Below are 22,349 nucleotides of genomic sequence, written 5' to 3'. Positions count from 1 at the left end.
AGCTCCGGTGGGCAGCTCTCCGCGGCTGGGCTGGCAGCCAGCAGGTCCCAGCGAGCGGGTGCTCCTCCGGAAAAACCGTACTCCCCAGCGATGGCTTTCTTGCCAAGAAATTAAGCTGCTGTGTAGATGATAAAACTCGCTTTACAACACCCTTCTGAGACAAGGAAGCGCCTTTCCAACCTCATAGTTCAAGTAAAAGCAGCATGTAACCATTGCGGTCGATAAATACTGAAAACGTTCAGGGGAAAAATATCCTTGAAAGGCAGCTACCAGCCATGGATGGAAAAGGCAAGATCAATACCATTATCACAATACCGAGGGGACTCTTCCTCAGATTTTGCAAACTGCACGAAAGGAAGCAGATTGCCAGCCACAAGCCAATACTTGGTTGACGGCACCCCTCGGTCCCCTTTCTTGTGAGGATTACGTCAAGTGAGATGTCAGCAGGGACTGTGCCAAGTACCTGTGCAGGAGACTGTGGCTCGAAAGAGGTGACACACACGGCAGCGTGGGACTTGTTGGGACTCCCCAATAATTGTCAGCTGTCTTCTACTCTTGGACAGTTGGTTCAGGCCAACCTGGCTCCAGTGCCTCCTCTGATGGGTCCTCGTTGATCCTTGCCTGTTCCCAGGGCACTGCACTTGCTCTGCAGGTGGAGAGGGAGCCTTTGCAAATCGCGTAGGCAGGTAACTCACCTCTTCTGGGGACTTGCGTTTTGTGCTGCTTTTTTCTTTGTAGTTAGCATCCACTTTTCTTCTCCCCTGCCCTCACATGCAAGTTAATTCTACCCTCTGTTTCCATAATCACTGTGTCTCTTCCTCCTATAAACACAGGAACTTGGCAGCAGTTCTTGGAGACAAGAACAGTAGTTGCTAACATAGGAAGGATAATGCCAACAATGAGACATTATTTCCAAGAAACTACAACAATCAGCACGAGGAAGGCTGCGCAGTGGACAGACACTTCAGCTATTCAAACCCGATTCTTAGCTTCAGTAAGAAATCTCCCCATAGGACTTCAGATAAAGGGAGTAGTGTAAGTTGAGTTTTATTAGACAGAGGTGGATTTCATACATATTGTATCTTAATTTTCCATTCTTCTTGTTCAGACATGTTGAGTGTACAGGTTTCCCATTTTTTAGTCAAGAAAGAAAAACACATCGCACAAAGCAGCTGCATTCAACAATACAACAAGATCATTATTCACTTGAAGACTAGAAATGTGCCCAGAAATTTTGCATTCAGTATGCTAAAATATAGATAATAAAAAGAGTTAGTTACTGTTTAATGGTAAAATACATTAAAAAAATTCAGGTGAATCTAGAATGAAAACTCATGACTTCCTTCAGTATGGCACCACTCTATTGTTTCATTATAAATTTGTAAAAGGCACCACACATTAAAACTGTAAAGCAAAGGAGAAAACAGAATCAAGCAACTTTCCATGATTTTCTTTCTGTACAAATACATATATATCTTAAGGCAGGTGTTTTTATGTGCAAAATACAAGTATACAGCTAAAACCAATGTTGGTATCATATATTCTCATACTCACTTCTTCTTTTAGCAGTAACATTGGTGTCCAAATGTACAGTATATTGGAAACACTTTTCTCTAACAGAGCTCAAAATAGAAGGCAGGCTGGAAATATGGCCCTGATAACAATTAGTTTTTAAATCTGAAGAGCTTTTATGTAGACCCCTTAAAACATGTACAAACAGTCATTCTCTTTTTCTTGTTGTCTCTTCCTTTAGAAAGGTCCATATCAACTTGTTCACTATGTCAGGTTGATCCTGCTGGAGCCAATGGCTGGCTTCAGACAAAATAGTTAATCTGAAATGATTTTTAACGTAAATCCGTGTAATTTCTGCCATCTCAACTTCCATAAACGCATCTCTTTCTCCCCATAACAGCAGGGTTGGCATGATGACTTCATGGTGCTGCAGAGGTAGGCAGCTTTAAAAATAAAACACACTTAGTTAGGTCTTTTTTTACAAAAATCACCAAGACAGATTTCAGTCAATTTAGCTTTTGAAATCAACACGGTGAATCTCATTGCAAACTTTCTAGGTTCCAAGATATCTTCTACAGTACCAAGAAAACACTCTGGTGACTCAAAGTCCTTTAATTGTTTTTAAGGATGGTAAAATTGTTAGAAGATACTTTTCCTGTAACGTGTCTGTAATCAGCAGTTGATTGCAACAGAAGTCTTATTTTTGGAACATGAATGATGCTTCGGCATGGTGCACAGCTCAGGAGCCCCACGATCTCTGTAAAAGGGAATGGGGAACAACATGGCCAGAATTTTGTAGGTCAGTGGCTTTCCCTTAGTTGGTGAACGCTATGGCCAATTTCTGAACCTGCATTATTTACTGCAAGTAGGTTTTAATGACATATAATGGTTTTAATGAAATATAGGTTTTAGGTTTTATGAAAAAAGGTTTTAATGAAATATAATGCTTTGAATCACATTTAGACTACAGTGTTCAAGGCATCTAGCTCCCTGAGTAGCCAAACTGCTTTACCAAAAAATGGTTGTCTAGGAAATGGCAGGCTGCCGTTTTTGGACACTATGGAAGACACCAGCTAGAGTGTTTCAGACCTACTCAAAATTAAATACCATGTAGTACAGCTAAAAATAAAATATCTGTAGAAAAAGATATTCTATAGAACATTGATGTCTGAAATGCTGAACTGAAGTCAGTTACATTCACTCATCTATGAAATTCATGCTAACATTCAAAGTGCATCAGAGTTCCCTTTACAAAGAGCTACAGTATGTTTTTGAAGGCCTTGGACTTAGATACCTACATCTGGATGCAGAGAAAGAAAACTGTTCCTTAAAAATTTGCCTTTCATGGAGTCATAGTATCTTCAAAACCGCAACATCACAACCCAGAGCTTTGGCAGACTAGAAAGCGTTTAAAGATAATACATTATAAGACATTTTATTGATACTTTGAAGAAAAGCCCTTAGAAAGTAAAATGTTAATAAAACTTATACCACCACAATGACCTTCTTAAACTTTCAGTAAAAACTTATTATTTTTTCTTTATACAATTATTTTAAATGGAATATTTTATAAATATTTCATCACATTAAAGGTAGACATTAGGAAAGATACAGGTGGCTAGAAATGAAAGACCATTTCAACATAAACAATATTAACCCACCAGAATTTATTCCAGCTCATCTGTTTCAGAGATGGTGAAAAATTTATCTAATTTATGCTTGAATTGCTTCATCTTAGCCACATATTGTAACAGACTAGCTGTGACAATTCAAAACAGATTCCATCTGGTCAGATACAAATCTTTATTATACTAATGCTCAAACATGATTATTTTAAACCAGTAATGTATAAAGAAGATTTTCTGAACAAACTTTTATGACAAACTTAAGCGCTAGGTTGAAACTGAGGAGTTAGTTAAGAGACTATGCTCTGTAAAAAGGGAAAGACAAAGAAGATGTTTAAGTTTAAGTTAGTTTAAGATAAGTTTAAGTTAGTTTAAGATAAGACAAAGAAATGGAGACTTCGAAGACATTCCTCCTCTCTACTTATACATAATGTCAAGAAATATTAATAAAAGGTCACTTTAAATAATTTAATTTCATTTTGATTGATGAATTAGGAAAATTCTTAAAATGGCTTTTGTAGCAGTGGATTTTAAAATCTCACTTTTCAAACAAACTGACCTAACCCACTGAACCATAGCTTATTCATAGTATCAGTTTTAAAAATTGATAATCTGATGATCTGATTCAGTGCATTTAGACTAATCTCTTTACATTTTAAATCCAGTATCCTGGATCTCTTCACTATTTATATGTGTATTTTTTTACTACTGTAGGGTTTACTATTATGCTTTTGCAGCTAAGTGCCATACAAGATTTGTAGCCTCACTTAGGAAAACTCTACTGGGCTTTTTACGCAGACTGCATAGATAAACAACATGTCATTTGTCATTGCCTATGAGCTACACTGTATTTCTTTTCAGTCTGGAATATGGCAAATTATATAGTGCCTGAAGTTTCTAGAAATCTCCTTTAACAAGGATTAACACGCAGATTTCACACTGAGAACGGGAAGTTCCATGTGTGAAGTTTATGTCTTTGAAAAACAGACTCAAACCTTCATACAGCACTGTTAGTTGACCAGCAGTTTTTCTGTAAACAAATACTGAAGTACTTAACTGCTATAAAAGAAGTAATCCCATTTTCTAAAAAATGGCATATCAGAAGAAATTCAAGCTTCAACTGCTTACCTTTCTCTAACCAAGCATGATACAAAAAGCTTTATGATTTTTATTCCAAAAATGTTTGTATCTAAAGTTTAGTGAAGGAAACGACTGCTGTGCTATGCTGTCCTATTTATACAAGGACGTGTTGGTGATGGATAGAAGTAGGTGATTTCAATCATCTCTTTGGAAAAACTTTCCAGAAAAATTAAGCTCTGAAGAATGAAACTCCAGGTGGATAGTAATGAGTTGGAAACCTTTAACACATAGGTCACCATTGCCAGCCCACTGGGAGTTATGGTGAATACAAGTCATCAGCATCTAAGTGCTGCTCAATGGCTTTTATGAGAGGAAGTGAAAATTTCAATCCAGTTTTACTATTTAATGTTTCACATCCCATAAGGTGTGACCATCAGAATTGGTGGCAAGAACTGAATGAGCTGAAGACCAATCTTTTCCTTCCAGTCCGAAGCTTGCTGCATTGTGGCTGATAGCACCTATAATAATATTCTCTGAATTCAGTACAGGTATACTTTCATTAGAAAAATAAAGCAAACAATGCATAAACACACCCACACCCACACACAGAGGAATTAATAGCTGTGAAGATACTTTCTGATTAATAACTGATACTAGGCTTTTTTTGAGCCTGAAAAGGCCTGAAAGAATAGTTCAAACATACGCAGCTCTTACATTCGTCTCATCTGAATCCCATAGCAATTCAGCTATCAGCTATCACAGATATTTCACTGTTATTGTCAGAGAAGCATCTGGTTAATGTGCACACTCACTGGTGTGAGGTCCTGTGGCAAATGTAACGAGCAAGGCTCAGGGTGCTCACGCCTCTCCAGCTCCTCATTAGCCCTACCCTGGGGCCTCCTGCAGTGCAGTTGCAGGGCCAGGGAGCCACCGTGCAGCCGCACAGCTCCCCATTGCCCTTGGACGTCCCAGCTGATGTCATCACCACTCTCTGCATAGCTTTAAGTAAGTACACAGTTACCAGCACAGCCATCCCATTTATTCCCCATTGGTGTCTGTGCTTGGTGTTACCTTGTTAGAAGAAAAGATACCATCTCTGTACTTTCTCATTCCAGTTTTGTCTCTTAGCCTGTACAAGACAGCACCTAGCTCAGATCTCCGTTTTCCTCCCAGTATTTTCCCTGCTGACTGCTCTCCTGACAGCGACAGCATGGAAGGCACAGAAAGAGCAGTAAAGGTCTTTTACTGACCTTTACTGCTTACTAGAGGAGGGCCACGAAAATGATTCGAGGGCTGGAGCACCTCTCCTTCGAGGACAGGCTGAGAGAGTTGGGGTTGTTCAGCCTGGAGAAGAGAAGGCTGCAGGGAGACCTTATAGCAGCCTTCCAGTACTTAAAGGGGGCCTATAGGAAAGATGGGGACAGACTTTTTAGCGAGGCCTGTTGTGACAGGACAAGGAGCAATGGTTTTAAACGAAGGGAGGGCAGATTTAGACTGGATTTAAGAAAGAACTTTTTTACAATGAGGGTGGTGAGGCACTGGAACAGGTTGCCCAGAGAGGTAGTGGAGGCCCCATCCCTGGAAACATTCAAGGTCAGGTTGGATGGGGCTCTGAGCAACCTGGTGCAGTTAAAGATGTCCCTGCTCTTGCAGGGGGGTTGGACTAGATGGCCTGTAAAGGTCCCTTCCAATCCAAAGCATTCTATGATTCCATGATTCTAAGGTGGCACTAAATTTGGACCAGGGAAAATGAAAAGTTAATCCACTTCAAAAATCGATTGTCTGAATTTAGGGAAAATTTAGCACTGTTGAAGACTGGAGGCAGTAAAGGAAAAAAAGAGTTCAGTCCCACTCTTCTTGGTATAGTCCTTCAAGTTAGGGCTACAAGTTGTAAGTAGAGTATATGCAGAGTTAAAGACCTTCTGGCCCTGTTAAGTTTTCGGTAGATAAAAAGGGGGTGTCAGTCTCTAAGGCCAAGCCAACTCCTTCCAGGAAAGTTAAAACCATTAGAACACTGCTGGGGAAAATAAAATAAATATTAAGCTTGCAAAAATATATCCTATTACGATACTATCTCTCAGTTTTAGTCTACGCATGCTCCCTGCTATACATGCTTACTGCTGCCAGTGAGTCTGATGCAGGAACAAAAAACCCCAAGTTAGGGTTAGTTTTAGGCTTAGTTACAAAAAAACCTACCCCACCTTTTTAAAAAAAAGCCCAAACACAATAAAATTAAAGTCAGACATGGTTTTGTAAAGTTACAAGTGAGGGTAACTTACCTGGATGCCGTATTATCTAGTAGTATTATCTAATAATGAGCTTTTCATAGAGCCGTAGCAAATAGAGCATAGAACCGTAATGCAAACAATTAATTTATGTTGATTTTCTAAGTATTATTTAGAGATGGATTTTTGTGATTGCCATAGGTTCCATGAAGGAGGAAGGGTCTTTGCTTTATTAGATTTTGAAACAAAGACCTTCCTGAGCTGCACTCTGATTGTGTCAGTGTTTTGTGTGGATATCTCATACAATTCCCTTTGCATCACACTGCTTGACACTGAATGCATTTGTTACCTGTTGAGACTTCAGAAACAGATTTGCGTTTTCCCCCTCTACTTCAGCGGCAGAAGGTGCAATAACATGTTTGATCTCCAGGGGTCTCTAGAATATTTTGCCTTGTTTCAGAATATTGTACTCACCTGAAAATATTTCTGTAATGATTAATGGGACCAGTTAATGCTCCAGGTTGTGAAAAGACATAGAGATAAGCTTCAATATCCTCTGCTGTTAATCTGCAGCCTTTCCTTCCAATTCCAGTGGCCTGACTGGTAAATAAACTTTTCAGAACCTACAAAAGGAAGAATAAAAAGCCACCACATAAGATAGCTAGAAAATGTGATTTCTCTCCTTCAACAGGACACATCTTTCAAAAATCTATTTCTACATTGTTTAGAGTATAATAAATGTTTTAAATGCTTTTTTAGAGAGCTATGTGTAAAGCACACAGTAAACTTATTTCTGATATAACTTACTTCAGAATAATCGAGTAGAGGCAAATACCAGTATTACCAAGTTACGCGGTTCTGCACCCTGACCTGCACCTGTGACGGGCACAGGCAAGTGCAGGCACGTACTCTTCTTTGGGATGGACCCCAGCAGCTGACAGGGTGGGGGGGAGAATCATTCAGCACCTCTGCAGCTTGCTGTGCCCTGTGTGCGTGCAGCACTGGGAGCTCTGCGCTGGGCTGTACGCACGTAGGAGGATGCATGCCTGCCGCTGCTTTTTGCCTTTCTATATGCTTGTACTTATTTTTTTCAGGTTATACAAGGTGTCGGCCTTGTTGGTTCCTCAGGTGGAATTAATCACCTGGCTGAATTTCATGCCCAGACTCCCAGGCTGCCTGCCCTGTAACAGGCTCTGAGGGATAAGAGGATGTCTCACTGCACACAGGAGCTTCAGATTAGTCAGCAGGAGTTCCCCAAGCACCAAACGTGTCCCATCGGCATGGGCACAAGTCAAACCAGCTGACTGTCTAGGTGGAGTAATGCACTGTAATGCTAGAGGTTAAAAGTATGTACCTGAACACCTCCCAGAAATGCAAAAGCAAGAGTTAATCTCAGAGACTCTATGTATTTATATCCTACTTTATAAAAATACATAAAGCTTAAGAAGAAAAATCAGAAAGCTCCATATTTTTTCCAGTAATTATAACTACATCAGAAGGGATCAACGTAGGTGGCAATTCTTCCATCACTCACAGTTAAATATATAAACAAGAGCACTCATTTTGCTCACCTTGAAATCATTTACTGTAAACATGAATTCAGGAAACCATGGCATTTGGAAAAAGAAGTAGTAACCAGATTTAATCAATTGTGATGGATGTCGTAGAATGTATTCTGAAACAAAAATGCCCATGAATTAAAAATGAAAACTGATGACAAACAAAATTACTGTTAATATTACAATTTTTTAAACTTAAAGGAATGTTTTAAAAATATTACGTTAGAGCATGCTATGTGACAAAAGATGATTATTGTTTCAGGAGTTAAGTATATGATGTGGCCACTAAAACATACTTCTTCTATATGTGTTAATAGAAACAGTCAGCAAACCAGAAGCCTGCCAAAGATTAGGTGAGGGCAGTGACATTGGAGAGTTTAATCGCATGATAGGTTTTCACTTGGAGATCTATTTGTGTAGCTAGTCCAAAGCATTTTTTTCAGCTGTGGAATAAGAGACATAAATACAAGTCTTTACGTATTTCTCTCATCAAAGATATGATGTACAGAAATCTGTAGATGATAATCCACTTATGTTCTAAAGACAGCATCAATCCTGTTCACGAAAGTACAGAATTTTTCTAACAGTTGTCTTCTTGGCAATTTCAAGAACCGTAATCAAGATTACAGTGTCACTTTTTAAAGACATTGGAGCATATAACAAAAGAAAATGATATCGCCAAATTTGCATTAAGTCTTTCTTTTTTTAAATTGTAATTTTGTGTCTCCAGCGAGTTGCAACAGCCAACACTGACATTCAAATGTCTAACTTCCTTGAAGCCACCACAGAATGTATGCAGATACTAGGAAGTCTAGAACCTATCCTTTACAGATGCAAATTCAGGAAGGCAAAATTGCACTCCCAACATAATATCTGAAATTTTAATTGACAGTGAATAAAAATGGGGTTTAAAACAAAGTAAACTGAAGTGTCAGCTATCTTCTAAGCTTTTGTATCTTATACATTCTTAAATTGCATCACCCATTATATTTTTCCTTGATGGACCATCATCAACACTGCTCACTTTACTTTTCTGCACAATTTATAAACTCTGTTTTTCATTTAATCCACAGTAGAAAAAAGTTGATCCAGGGGGACTTTATCAAGCTACAGAACAGATTTTGTACTTTAACAAATATGCAAACAAATACTCAGAAGTACTATAATAAAATGTATTTGTCTTCTATACAGCCTGGCTCCTGCTCTCAGTGAAAATACCACAAAAAGCTCCTGCTTGCTCAGGTGGTGGTGAACAGACCTTTCCTTGGGTAAGTGAGGCTTAACTACCCGGCATTATGTTCTTTAATATCTTAGAAAAGTGCCCAAGAACACTGTGAGAACAACATGTGCGAATGGTTCTGATTCCACAGTGGTGTAAGGTCAGATTTACATTCAACTGAAATGAAAATTAAAGCTGCACTGAATATTCTTAACTACTTCTGGGGAAACGGGGTAACTTTTTAAATGCAAATAGGGTAAGGTCAGCAATTGAATAAATTAATATTAGTGAGATACTACTTTCATTTTAATTACTGAATGTTGATCTAATCCTTATTAAATGTTTTGTAATTCTGGGTAGCAGACAAGCTCAAAGCCTGTCACACAACAAATGTTGCTAGTATACCTAAATCCTTGTTTCAGCTCACTACTAGTACATTCCTGAGCCTCTAGTAAGTAGCCTGGAAAGGCTGTCTTGTTCCAATGAATATTGTATAAGATCATAAATTGTCACTTGTCACCTAAATCAGGATTAAATTCTAATGTCTGATTCACATTTCTACAAAAGCTGTTTTATTCAGGTTTAATAATGCAGTGAGGCCTCGACCTAGGTGTAATGCAATATACACCTCTGTTCAGGGAATCTTATCCTGCCAAAGTGGTATAAAACAGATTCATGTATATGAAAATTATGTTTGTGGACCTTCAAGGATTAAGAAAAACATCAGTAAGTTTGGTTGGAAGCACTCCCACTTCCTACAATAAATTATTTCTGAAAGTCAAGTACCTGATACCTTACTGCTTCATAAAATACAGTCCAGGTTGTAAGAAGCACTGAGTACTGGCAACTTATCTACTGAACATCTAAAGGGGCAAGTAGTTGGTTCTTCTTTAGCAACCTCAAAGCAAACACAATCTTAATGAAAATGCAGATAATCTCGATTAACAAAGACTATTATAAAACTCACCTGTAAACACAGAAGGATGAGGGAAATTAACCACAATCAGCTTAGTCACCATTTCAGGGTAACATATAGCCACTAACCAAGCGATCATTCCTCCCCAGTCATGGCCAATCAACACACACTTGTTGTATCCTACCACATAAACACAGATTTGTGCTTTTATTTCAGTGGAATTTTTATCCATACAAATTATCACATACAATAAAATCATTATTGGGCAAAACAGGTGGTCCAGCACATTCATTAATGGAAGTACTTAGTACTGAACTGCTTCCATTACTAATGGCCAGAAAAAATAGTGCACTATTACAGTTAAAAAAATAACAAATAATTACCATTATTTAATTGGACTTCAATTACACTTTAACAATACTACCTCAATGTCAAACTGAAGTCACTCGCTATCCAAATGGCCACCCTGTCCACATCTTGGCCAATGTAGGGTCAGATATACAATTCAACTTGCAGTCATTATAATGCATGTACGTTTGTCATGTTTAGGGAGTTTGGACTTTGAAACTGCAGACAGAAAGACTGAGCAATCTCCTGAGCGCCTGCTGAACAAAACTAATCCTTATGAATTTCTCTGAATATGGGAGTTTATCTAAGCACTGAACATCATCATTATGCAAAAAGTGGGCATTATACTTAATAGCCATATATAGAGAGCATATATATACACATACATAAATACACACATTTATATACTTAGTAGGCCTGTAGCTTTTCTCCATATGCTGTTTTGATGGCAATTTTTAAAGTTCTCAGCATTCACATACTTATTCTTCCATCGATAAAAGTGGTAATTTAACAGCAATAAAAGAGGGGAGAAAAATCATAACTGTGTTTTTGAAAGCCTAACCATTCCTCCTTTAACCACTGCTGGAATACATACCATAGTGTCAGATACCATCACCCTGCTCATTGAGGATTGTAATGCTGAGCACATACACTACAAATGAAATGTATAAAAGCCAAACTGGTTAGAATTCTGACATAAATTTGAACACAGTTGTCAAAGCACCTTATAACCCCTCTTGAATAGAAATCTTCTGGAGCACTTTTGATATAATCAAGTGCTCCAAAAGAATTTAACTTGGGGTTAGAACAAACAAAGATAACAAGCCTCAGAAACACTTTTTTAAAAAAAATTTAAATCCCTATGAAATTGAATTATGATGAGAGCACTTCTCAAGCATAACCATGGCATTACCATGGAGATTAAGACAACCAACAAAGGTTGGAAAATGTAAACAAAGTGTGGGGACTGCCTGCCCAATCTTTTGACAATATTCAAACATCACACACAAAGCAAATCCTAAATTAAAACCTTAGAACTGGAATCACTGCTTTATTATTTCTTCATGTGAAATGCGGTAAGTTGTTTCACTATCCGTACAGTATCCAGGGAATTAAAATGATTCAGAGAATGACAGTCTAATCCCTTGTCTTGCTATTGGTATGGAAGGGAAACACCCTTCCCTAGGTGTTACAATTTACCGCCAGAACAGCTATGCTTCAAACTGAACTGGAAGGGCAAATTTTGCAGACTTGCTTCACCTCTAGACCGTTACACCATGTATTTGCCACAGGGAGCAATGTGTCCCTTGTTCTGCCTTCTGTTCTTCTCACTGTTGTATAAGACAGAGTGATTCAGCTCTTAAGAACCGACTACTGTGCGGGAGTAGTATTTTGGGATTTTTTTTTAATACAGCAGATGTACTGTCATCATCTTTATAAAGCCCACAATATTTATTCTATCTTGTTTGTGCAAGAAGAATGTCACCTGATTTAAATTCTTTGGTCTGCAAGTGCTATTAGACTGTAATTCAGAACATTATCCACTAAGTGCAATGGTTAGGAGTAAGCGAAGGGCTTCTTAGGGACAAAGACCATAGGTTTGTACTGCTGGATTTCACAGCACATAGGGAAGATTTATTTTTTAAACTCATGATGGAAAATCATCTTTACATATTGTTTATACTGACATACACATCATAATTAGAAAACAAGCCTTTTTCATTGATAATAGTTCATAAAATATGAGTATCCTTAGATTTATATCTATACATATCTGTAATGTGTATATATTAAAGAGAATGCAGTTTTTAAAAAAATCAATGCTAGCTCTTTATGTTTTTTTTCCCAGAAAATCAAGTAATCTATGCGCTGAGTAGTTTGTTTTCTATTAACGCACCTAGAGATTCCAAAATATCCTTTATATCTGTTATCAGGCAATCTAACTTGTAATTTTCTTTGTGAGAAGGAGCATCTGTTTCTCCATAACCTCTCAAATCCAGGGCCACCACTCGATATTCACTTTTAAATTCCCGCAATTGATGGCGCCAAGAATACCTAACAAAGGGGAAAAAAAAGGTGGAGTTACAAGGTCAAGCAGTATGATACCAAAATGCACTCAATGCTTTTGCTTCCAAATAGTTGAGAGTAAATTAGCATGGCTTTGTTTGCAATGAGATTTTTTTTCTTTCTGTGGTACGCTGATGGTCCTTTGTGGCTATAGTAGTTTTGTGTTCCCTTCTTGAATTCCCCAGTAAGGAAGTGCAGCTGCCAGAAGGGGGGCATGGCCAGAGCCTGGGTGTTTCAACAGTTCCTGGAGTCTGGCATGGTCCCTTTGCTGCAAAGGAAGCAGGCATAAACCAGAGCACACAGAGGACTATTCTGTTTTATCCTTAGAGCCATAGTATCATCAAAAAAGTAAGGTCTGAAAAGCTCTCTCTTCTCCCTGGCTTGCTCACACACACATTTTGATGGAGTAGGGAAATGTGCCTCAAGGCATGGTTTGTTTTTTTTTCTTCTTTTCGGAAAAGGAATGTCAGATAATTCATACACTAAATAAACCAAAGAAAGAAATACAATGAATAACAAATTAACTTGGTGAAGTTTGTGTGATTTATATTATGTACACTTTCCTCTGTGTCTCTATGCTGCCAGGATTGCTCCAGAACAATCTCTCAATGTGTTGGTACTACACAAAGTATTTCATTGCTAGTGTTTCTATGGAAAAGAGGGATAACATTACACACATTAAAAGACATACAAAATCAAGAATTCAGGCAAAGGCCTGGGCTATTCCTCATTCTGTAACAGTATGTAGTGACTAGATGTGTGTTATGAAGCAAAAATAACAAGAAAATGGTGGGTCTGCAAGAACTACCTGCCCTTCAACTGTTACTGAAACCAACTAAATTTCAGAATAGCCAGTACCAAGACAGACATGGCCTTATCTTATAGTGTAATAGAAAGATACACAAAAAACATGATCCTTCTAGGCATATATAATAATGGCTGCATCCCCCTGTGCTAGGATCTAGCTTTTACTTCTGCTCTTGTTTCAACAATCTCAGATAAATGATATATAACATTTGGATCGTCAATGATTGTAAGAGTGATGCACAGAATTCCACCTTAATTCAAATAGTGTCTATATCAGACCATTGGCTCTTCCACTTTAGCTTTGCCTCCAGCCTAGTAGGGATTTTGTACATAAGTAATATTACAGTAACACTCATTCATTATAGAAATTTGTATTCATATAAACAGAACAGTCAGAACTTTTTCATTTCAGTACCATACAATGCAAACACAAGATTTAGCTGAGATCTCCAGGAATGTAATTTTTAAAGGCATTATACAACGACTAGGAAGCTGAATTTGCCATGGTAACTGCTATCCTATATACTTCAGTAAGAAGAAACAACGAGGCCCATAAATAAATAAATAATTGTTGTTTTCAGAAAATGTCTACTGGCTATCCTCATCTTCTGTTTTCACAACAGTCCATCGATCACCAAATGTCTGACCTACCAAATGGGTAGGTTTTATATTCAAAGAAATCCTTTTACCACATATGAAATTGAACTATTGGACAACTGCTTTGCAAGCAGAATTTGGAAATGTTGGTGAATGCTTTCATTTTCATAAGGTTGAATAATGGAAACTATTTTGTTACTTTCTGATGGCGTTACTTCTGAAAGGCAGCTTGTACAAAATTTAGCAGCTCACGCACAAGTCTTATAGGTACCCAGCTGGCTCAACACATTACGCTCAATTTCAAATATTTTATTATCATATTTCTACAACATTGGTACTAATTTTCAAGTTCTTAGGCATCTAAAGCACTTAATGGCTCTGGTGCATTATATTCTTGAGTAATCTTTCATTTGCAGACAGTCTCAATCACTCACTAAGGTCAGTATTGTCTGGTTATAGTTGTCCTACTTACAACCTTGAGACATTTGAAGGCAGAAGATTTGTTACAATTAAGAATTATAACTGTGAATTATATCCGGTTTGTTTTTTTTTTTCTAGCCAAAAATACAAATTTGATGCTGCTTTAAATATCTCTTAAATTGTGATTATTTTATCTTGTGCTCTCTGAACAATCTGTATTCTTGCATAAAAAAATCTTCACTGATTGAATTAACAAACCAACATCAGTATTGGTAGCGTAACTATTTTATAGACTATTGGCACATAGTCTTCTTTTTAAAAACAGTTATATAAACTATGCTATTGGTGGTCCCAGTGACCTATATAACAGTTTCTCATTCATTCCTTTTGAATGGTCAGATAATACAATATATTAACTGTCACTTAAAGCATGACTCACCATTCTAAATGGTAAGAATGGCTTTCTGCTTTTTGAAAATAATATACCAGATCTCAGTAGAATATGTATATAAAATGCTAAATTTTCCATTACTATTCCCACTGTAGGGGAAATCAGCTGTAGTTTCAGCTGTCTTATTTTGTTAGAATGCACATCATGCAAGGTATGCATAGAATATGCAAACTCCACCATCTAACCGTCTTTTTAATTAACAAGTTTACAGTTTTAATCCTTTTAGATAGCAATTTATTATTAGAGCAATCTACTTCTTTGAAAATTATCTCAAAATAAATATGACTTTCTACCATCATCCTCAAGGCCGTTAGGAAATTGCTAAGGGAAGAGAACTGACCTCTCTTTTACCTGGGTCAATTTATCATGGTATGACCTGAGTCCAGCTTTAAAGATCACAGTTCCAACAGTGGAGCCTAGCTCCATATCTGAGTTTAGAAAGGAAAAGGATCATTTAACTTGCTGAATTACTGGCATCACCATTTCCACTATTCCCTTATTGTTTTTTTCAGTGCAAGTTCTGTAAGCCATGCTTCACTAGTTAAACCTGGCAATGACAGCCTGAGCAATGTGGTTAAATCATTAGACACATGACTGCTTTTCATTGTTATAAACAAACATTTAGCATTGGGTTTGATTCATCGTCATCTTATGATGAACTAATAATAGAACCTTTTTCCCTGAGTAGCATTCTGAAATTAGGCTGCACAATAGCCTATAGAAATCATAGTTCTTCTTCCCCTCCCCTAGTTAAAAATTAACATATAGTATTTTTAATAAATGCAGCAATCCATATTGCACTTAACATATAATGAATCCTCATTTTAACACCGTCTGGTATAATTCATAAGTTTAGCCATATTAGTACAAATGTTATCCAAACAGGAAATTCATTAAAAATGAGCAGTTCCTTCCCAAAGTTTGAAGAGAAGTGTACATACTTGGGGAAAAATGGATTGACAATGCAAAAAAGATGGTTGGTTTGCGTCAGCCTGCACAAATTTTTTGTGGATGCTGCAGTTAAAAAACGTTTCAATGGTTTGTTCCCTACTAAAACTTCATGCCATTAGATAGTACTCATAGATACATAAAATGGATCACGCTAGGGATACTTAAGCTGAGATGATCACTCTCAGGTATCTTAAGCAGCCTCTTTTACACAAAGAAAAGCGCATAGGGAGTTTTACCAGAATTCTGGAAAGCCATGAAGCAACAGCATGAGTGGTTTACCCCTTTCTCCGGCAGCCACATAGTGGAATCTTAACCCTGAATCCTAAAAAGAGATAAAAAGAAGTGTGTTTTTATTGCTGCATTAGAATTGCTATACTGGGATTTGAGAATGAGTATGGTTTCAGACAATATTCTAAGAAACAATGTATTGCCCCTGAAAAAAAAATACCAAATTGTCAGTTTTTGAAGCTGAAGTCTTCCGTAATTCTGAGATCAGGTATCTGCTACACCCTGGCAATGCTAAATATCCCACCCCAGCTGCCACAGCTTCTTCCAGGGAGGACCATCTTTAATACACGTCAGGCTGTGTCGACTATGTGCCAGTTCAGCCATGAGCACGCTAACCTTTCTGAAAGAGCACCGCCTGGCACGGTGACTAGGAAATGCGGATTAGCGTCGAAGCTAGCACCTTGCTTTCACACAGACACGAGTCGTGCTTTACGGAAAGGCTTTAAGACGCAGTATACTTTAAACGCACTTTCAATCTTTCAGTTAGTGTGTAAGATTATGCAACTATTTAAAACCATTACATTGCATTTTGGCACAATTAAAGGACTGCACGGACTCTTAAGAACCAAAAGCAATCAAAATTAAGTAACTAGAAAGCAAGTGGTTTTTGCTCATTTTTACTACTCAAGGTTTCAGACTCACTTCAAGAAAGCAAGCCGTAATGTTATAATCTTCTTGCTTCAGAAAAGAAAGCCTTAATGTTATAATCTTCTTTCTGCCCTGTCTATAGTCACTATTTCTGATGCACCTTTTAAGAAAATGGGTCTTATGAGAATTACCAGCAGGCAAGTTACTTATGGTTAGCAGTGTAGAGGCTGAACACTGAAATGCCATTGAAATGAATGGATGTACGCAAGCTTACGCTAACTCAAGGTCAAATCCAGTAGAATTTAAATAAGCTGAAATTATGACCTACAGGGTTTAATGAATTCTGGCACAGAAGTGGATACAGAAGTTGGGAAAGAGTGCACAAAATACAACACGCTGTTTAGAAGTCATGTGAAGGAAACTGCAGGAAGAAAGGTTATACAGCTCCTGAACAAATGTCAGAGCCTGCACTGTCTCTGCCGTTTTAAAGAGGGAAGAAAAACCCCATGCCTTTGCTGTACATCAAGAGCTTATATCATGCCAAGGACCACAAATGCATAGAAAAAGTTTTTCTTGCCAGAGATGCTTCAAATTCTCTGAGCTACCTGGGCACTGCTAAGTCACCAACTAGCTACAAAACTATTAACTTACATCTTGATTCTTGAAAGGGCTCTGAAAAGGGAACATCTGGGTTTTTTATACTCACTATGGATATAATAGGGACTTTTTGCTCAGTTCTGCCCAAAATTACACTGATCTTTCTCCTCTGCCAATGAAGTTAAAGTCCCTAGAGGTAAAAGTATCTATGCATTTCTAAGTACTTAATGATCTCTTCCTAGTAAATCTTAGGACCATTACATCATCTGCACCATTCCCCATATCACTCTGCCTTTGATCCTTTCCAATTTAAAAAAGTAGAATTTTCTCGGCTTCCTTCCACAGTTTCTCATCTCAATTTAGTGAGTAGTGGGTAAGCCCTCCTCCATCCCGCTTCTTTCAGTTAGCATCCTCTAGGGATTTACCTTCAAAGTTTTTATTTTAATCTGTTTATTGCTTTTAAGGACATCCCCTTTACTCATACAAATTCAATCCCCAATTGTACAGCAGCACTTTAAATGTCACATGCCCCAAACTAAGCCCATCCTCTACCTTTTCAGTTGCTCCTTTCTGTCCCCTTTTTTCTGCCACCCAAACCAGACACAGAACGTTGCCATCTTTTCTGAAACACACTTTTTTCTTTGTGTTATTGAAATCTGTACAGATCTGTAGGATACGTGCGTTTGGAAAGTAACACATTAGCCTGCTGTTACCCAACGGCAGGAAGGTTTCATATTTCCTGGAATGAGCAATAGACTGTTGTACTGACAGCAATTTGATTTTCCTCCAAATGCTCTTTTATTGCTGTCACCCTCCTCACTTCCCCAGCAAGCCATTCATTTACTGCTTGGTGCTATAGGAAAAAAAACGTGGCATATGAGTAAAAAAGCAGGCATATGCCTCCTAATGATAGAAAAAAACCCCAAGCAAATAATAAGAAACCGGGAGGCTCAATAATTTACATTAGTACTGCTTGGCACAAAATCATCTGCACAGATCCCTGAGAACTGAGATCTTTGTGCTCATTTTATTAAAAGCAGCACTTGACAAAATTTGCAGTGCATTCTTTGCTCACCTGTAACTACAAAAGAAACCAAGCCAATACAACTTCATTTAGAGCGTCTGGTGGGGGAGCAAATCACAGGTAGAGATCCGAGGCAAGTATAAAAACCGGCTAGTGGCTTTAACCGTACAAACCTTAGAGACGGGACGTATCTTCCTACTGTACGCTTCCCCTGCGACCCTGCACGAAAGGAGCTCCCAGGTGCAACTGGGCAAACCGTAAATAACGGGGAGGGCACGGCAGAGGAGGGTGCGGGCAGCGACGGGGCACGTACCGCACGCGGGCTGCGAGAGACCCGGGGCCGGCGAGCGCCTCTCCCGCCCCCCACGCCTCGGCCGGCCGGGCACCGCTTCCTCCCAGGGCAGCCGGGCCGGGCCCGGCCTGCGGCCCCGCAGCGAGCCCGCCCGGGCAGGGCAGGGCAGGGCAGGGCAGGGCTTCCCAGGGGCAGCAGAGGCAGACGCCTGCCGGCGCATAAATGCGCGCAGGTGTGCGAGCAGGCACGGGAGAGCCCGCACGGTGCCCGTCGTGCACACGCATGCACGGGAGGGCAGGCAGGCAGGGGTGCCACGCACGGGAGGGACGCGGCAGGGGCGCGTGTGCGCACGGCGGGGCCCGCTCCCCCCGCCTCAGCCTCACCCTCACCTTGATCCGGACGTAGCAGTGGGTGCCCAGGGAGGGGTCGTTGAGGCAGGCGGGGGGGTTCTCCCGCACCACCCAGCGGAAGGTCTCGCCCGGGCGCCGGCCGATGCTCCAGAGCAGCCGCAGCCCGGCGATGCAGGCGCACACCCCGCAGTAGCTGTACACCAGCGCCCAGAAGAGCAGCGCCCGGGCGGCCCCCATCACCCGGCGGGCGGGCGGCGGGCACGCAGCGCCGGGTCTCGCCATCGGGCCCCGCCGCCGCCGCCGTCGTCCCCGCCGGCCGGGAGGGGCTCGGAGCGCCGCCGCCGCCAGGAGCCGCCCGAGCGGAGGCACCGGGAGCGGCGGCGGCGGCGCGCCCGCCCCGCGGCCCTCGCCCCGCGCCGCCGCCGGGCACAGCGCCGCGCCGCCCGCCCCGCCCGGCTGCCGCGGCCCCGGCCGCGGGTGTGCCCGAGCGGCGGCCCGGGCTCGCTAGGCCCCGGGCAGCACGGGGGGGGGCCAGGGCGCCGCGGCCGGGGGCGCGCCCATCAGCTCGGCCGCGGAGGGCTCTCCCCCCCAAAAATTTCGCGGTGCAAGAAGGAGAAGCCGTCCCTGGAGCGCAGGAGCGGGGCTGCCAGCTGCGCGCCCCGGCAGAGCGGCCAAATGCACCGAAACTCGCTTGAAATGTCACTGCGAAGAGCGCGGCTGGGGTGCGCGGGACAGCCTCACCTCTGGTGCCTGCCAGAGGTCTTTGCTTTGCCTGCGCTCCGATCGCGTACTCGATCGCACGTAACCTTATTTACGTGGGCAAGGAAGCATATAGGTGTGTGGCTGGGTGGCTACAATCCAGTGTTTTTCAAGACGGTACCTTCTTTCACTGCTGCTTCACTGTCACCCATTTAAAGGCGATTTTGTAAACGTATTACAATTTTAGTTATTACATGCTATTACTATGAATATTTCTTAAAAAGATACACATTTTGAGCTCCAGCACCAAAATTTGTAATTTTTAAAATTTAACTTATTCTGGTGGAGATACTCTCTAGAAGAGGAAGTTGGATCGTCATTACTATGTTCCAACAGAGTTAATTTGGTACTGAGATCTCAGCCACCCAAGGCTGACATGAGAAGCTGAACAATCTTAGGCCTGTCCATCAGTTGTAAATTGCTACATGCACAAGGCAAGGAGTCACAGTCTCACATGTGAGGCCGCAGATGCTGGGATAAGAAGAAAGGCTCCAGTCAGCACCTATCTTGTATTAACCTACTGATATGCAGGGTAAAGGGTAATTTAGAATCAGAACGGTTCATGTAACCCAAAATTGTAAGAAAAAGCATAACTATATCAAGCAATTGATTTTACATGTTATAAAAATGCAAGTTATGAAAAATTACAGTTCAGTAGTTCTGAAAGATAACGAAATGTGGACAGAGCAGTTGCTGACTACAAGAAAAGTAGAATTGAGCTTGCATGTCAAATCCTGACAAGTCCTGATCCAACTCAGTGCACAGCCTGCTCACCTTGATCTAAACCTCCTTGGTCTAAACCCCTTGCTTCTCAGACTAGAGGGTACAGGCAGGTTCGAGACTTATAGAGGCCACGTGAGAGTCACAGCTAAGAACGTAGGCCTGTGTGCAACTGCCTGTCTTTTTTTGGGGGGAGGATTTTGCCAAATTTTACTTTAATTTGATGAAGACCAAAATTTCTTCTCGGTCCAGGTGAGTTTGGAGGATTAGAACTTAACTTCACAGAATTTTTTTTTTGCTCTGTCCAGTAGTGCAAGTAGAAGCTGGTACAAAAACACCATGCATCTGTTAACTCTAAGATATGTAATTTAATGAGCTATTTAAAAAAAATAAATTGGATAACCATGTATACAGAAGGAATATATATCATTTTTCACTATGCGTGGAGCACAGCTTGTAGATAATTTTTGTCTGTAACATACCAAATGCTTTCTCCTACTTGTTCTAAATTCAGACTTACAAATATAGACACTGATGTTGAATCCTAGTCCCATTGAAGGCAGTGATAGAATTAATGCTGGTTTCAACCAGTTCAAAATTTTTCTTTGTTTTAAAAAATCAAATAAAAAAACTTAAGCAGCAGAAAGGAATGTTATAAAGAATTGCCCATTACTGCGTTTTCATGCATTTAAAAGTTTAAATAAGACACAAAACCATTACCTGAATTTATTTTTTACTACTAAAGATAACATCTTCAGGTAGCTGTAAAAAGCTGCCTACTTCCTCTTGCCAATAAAACAGATGAAATATTAGCAACCCACATCAGCTGACAACTCTGAATCATGCTGTTCACGATCCCTGCTCATTGTCTCAATGTGAGCCCTACAAACAAGGTCAGGAGCTTTATCAGGCTGCTGGGGGAAAAGGTGCTGGGCTGTTTAAGGCTCCTGCCTTCTCTCGGGCAAGGAGAGAAGGAACAACATCAGAAGCTGATGATTCAGTTAAGACACTAACCTCTGCAGACTCCAGTAGGATTATATGAATCATGCCTACCAAGCCTGAGCCTTCCGTTCATGCTCAGATTACTCATACCACCAACCCTAGGATTAGCATATAGCTAATTTTTTATGCATCAGACTTTGTACTAATAACCCTTTTTGTAGGGAAGAAGCCTTCGCAGCTTCTCAATATCAGACTAGCTGCAGCAGGATTTTCCCTGAAGTGCACCTCAGTAAACCAGTGACCCAGTTAGGTAAGTTAGAAAGTTTGGCAGGAGCAAAGCAACTGATGGTGGTGTTTATATCACAGTAGTCATCAAATTCCTTAATAAACCAGTAATCAGAATGAACTGGTAGAAAACATCCCTTAAGAAAAATTGGAAAACCAAGGTTGGAAATCCTGGAGTTGACCACAAGCTTCCACTTCCCTCTAAAGAAAGGTTGATGGAAGCCCAGCAACAGCTTAGACACAGCATTCACAAAATGATACTAGCCATCTAGAATACAAGAGGGATCAAAGATGGAACCATGATGTGCCTTATTGTAAGCAGGTATTTGGCCAAGCTATGCCATATTTCTTGTACAAGCTGCAGAGCTAATTTTTTCACAAGAATAGAACTAAGTCTATTTTTAGTTTCTACATCACTAACTACCTAGGTAGTTTTATGTCAAACTTCTAAATTCTACAAACCTCTTGCCTGTGGAGTTTAGCTATGTTGTCTTCAGATATTAGATACAGATCCAGTATTAGGGCTGGGAAGAAGATAGTGCTGGGGACCTAGCAGTTCTGGGTGGCTTTCGCATGATGAAATTGCTGCACACCCTTCAGCACACCCTGGCTCAGTGTTTCTGGGCATCTCCACCCATGCTACCTTAGCTGTCCTGTTTGCCAAGGAAGCAGTAGAATTCCTCTTTTATTGAGGAACGCTTTCTGTGTACTCCAGGACCACGCTGTC

At 40.3% G+C, this 22,349-nt stretch overlaps 1 protein-coding gene across 1 annotated transcript; it reads right to left on the bottom strand.

Moving 5' to 3' along the window:
• Nucleotides 1-1,030: 1,030 nt before the first annotated feature.
• EPHX4 (epoxide hydrolase 4) lies at nt 1,031-19,310 on the bottom strand. Its single transcript, XM_072868588.1, has 7 exons — nt 18,956-19,310; nt 16,014-16,099; nt 12,382-12,539; nt 10,188-10,316; nt 8,014-8,117; nt 6,917-7,065; nt 1,031-1,955 (listed from the first exon to the last, which is right to left on the bottom strand). Exons 1-7 carry the CDS (start codon nt 19,196-19,198, stop codon nt 1,721-1,723), a joined length of 1,104 nt encoding a protein of 367 aa, XP_072724689.1. The 5' UTR covers nt 19,199-19,310; the 3' UTR covers nt 1,031-1,720.
• Between the last annotated feature and the right edge of the window lie 3,039 nt (nt 19,311-22,349).

Source organism: Ciconia boyciana, chromosome 7 (genome assembly GCF_034638445.1).
Source record: "Ciconia boyciana chromosome 7, ASM3463844v1, whole genome shotgun sequence".
Taxonomy (NCBI): Eukaryota; Metazoa; Chordata; class Aves; order Ciconiiformes; family Ciconiidae; genus Ciconia; species Ciconia boyciana.
This window is presented reverse-complemented; position numbering and strand designations above follow the sequence as displayed.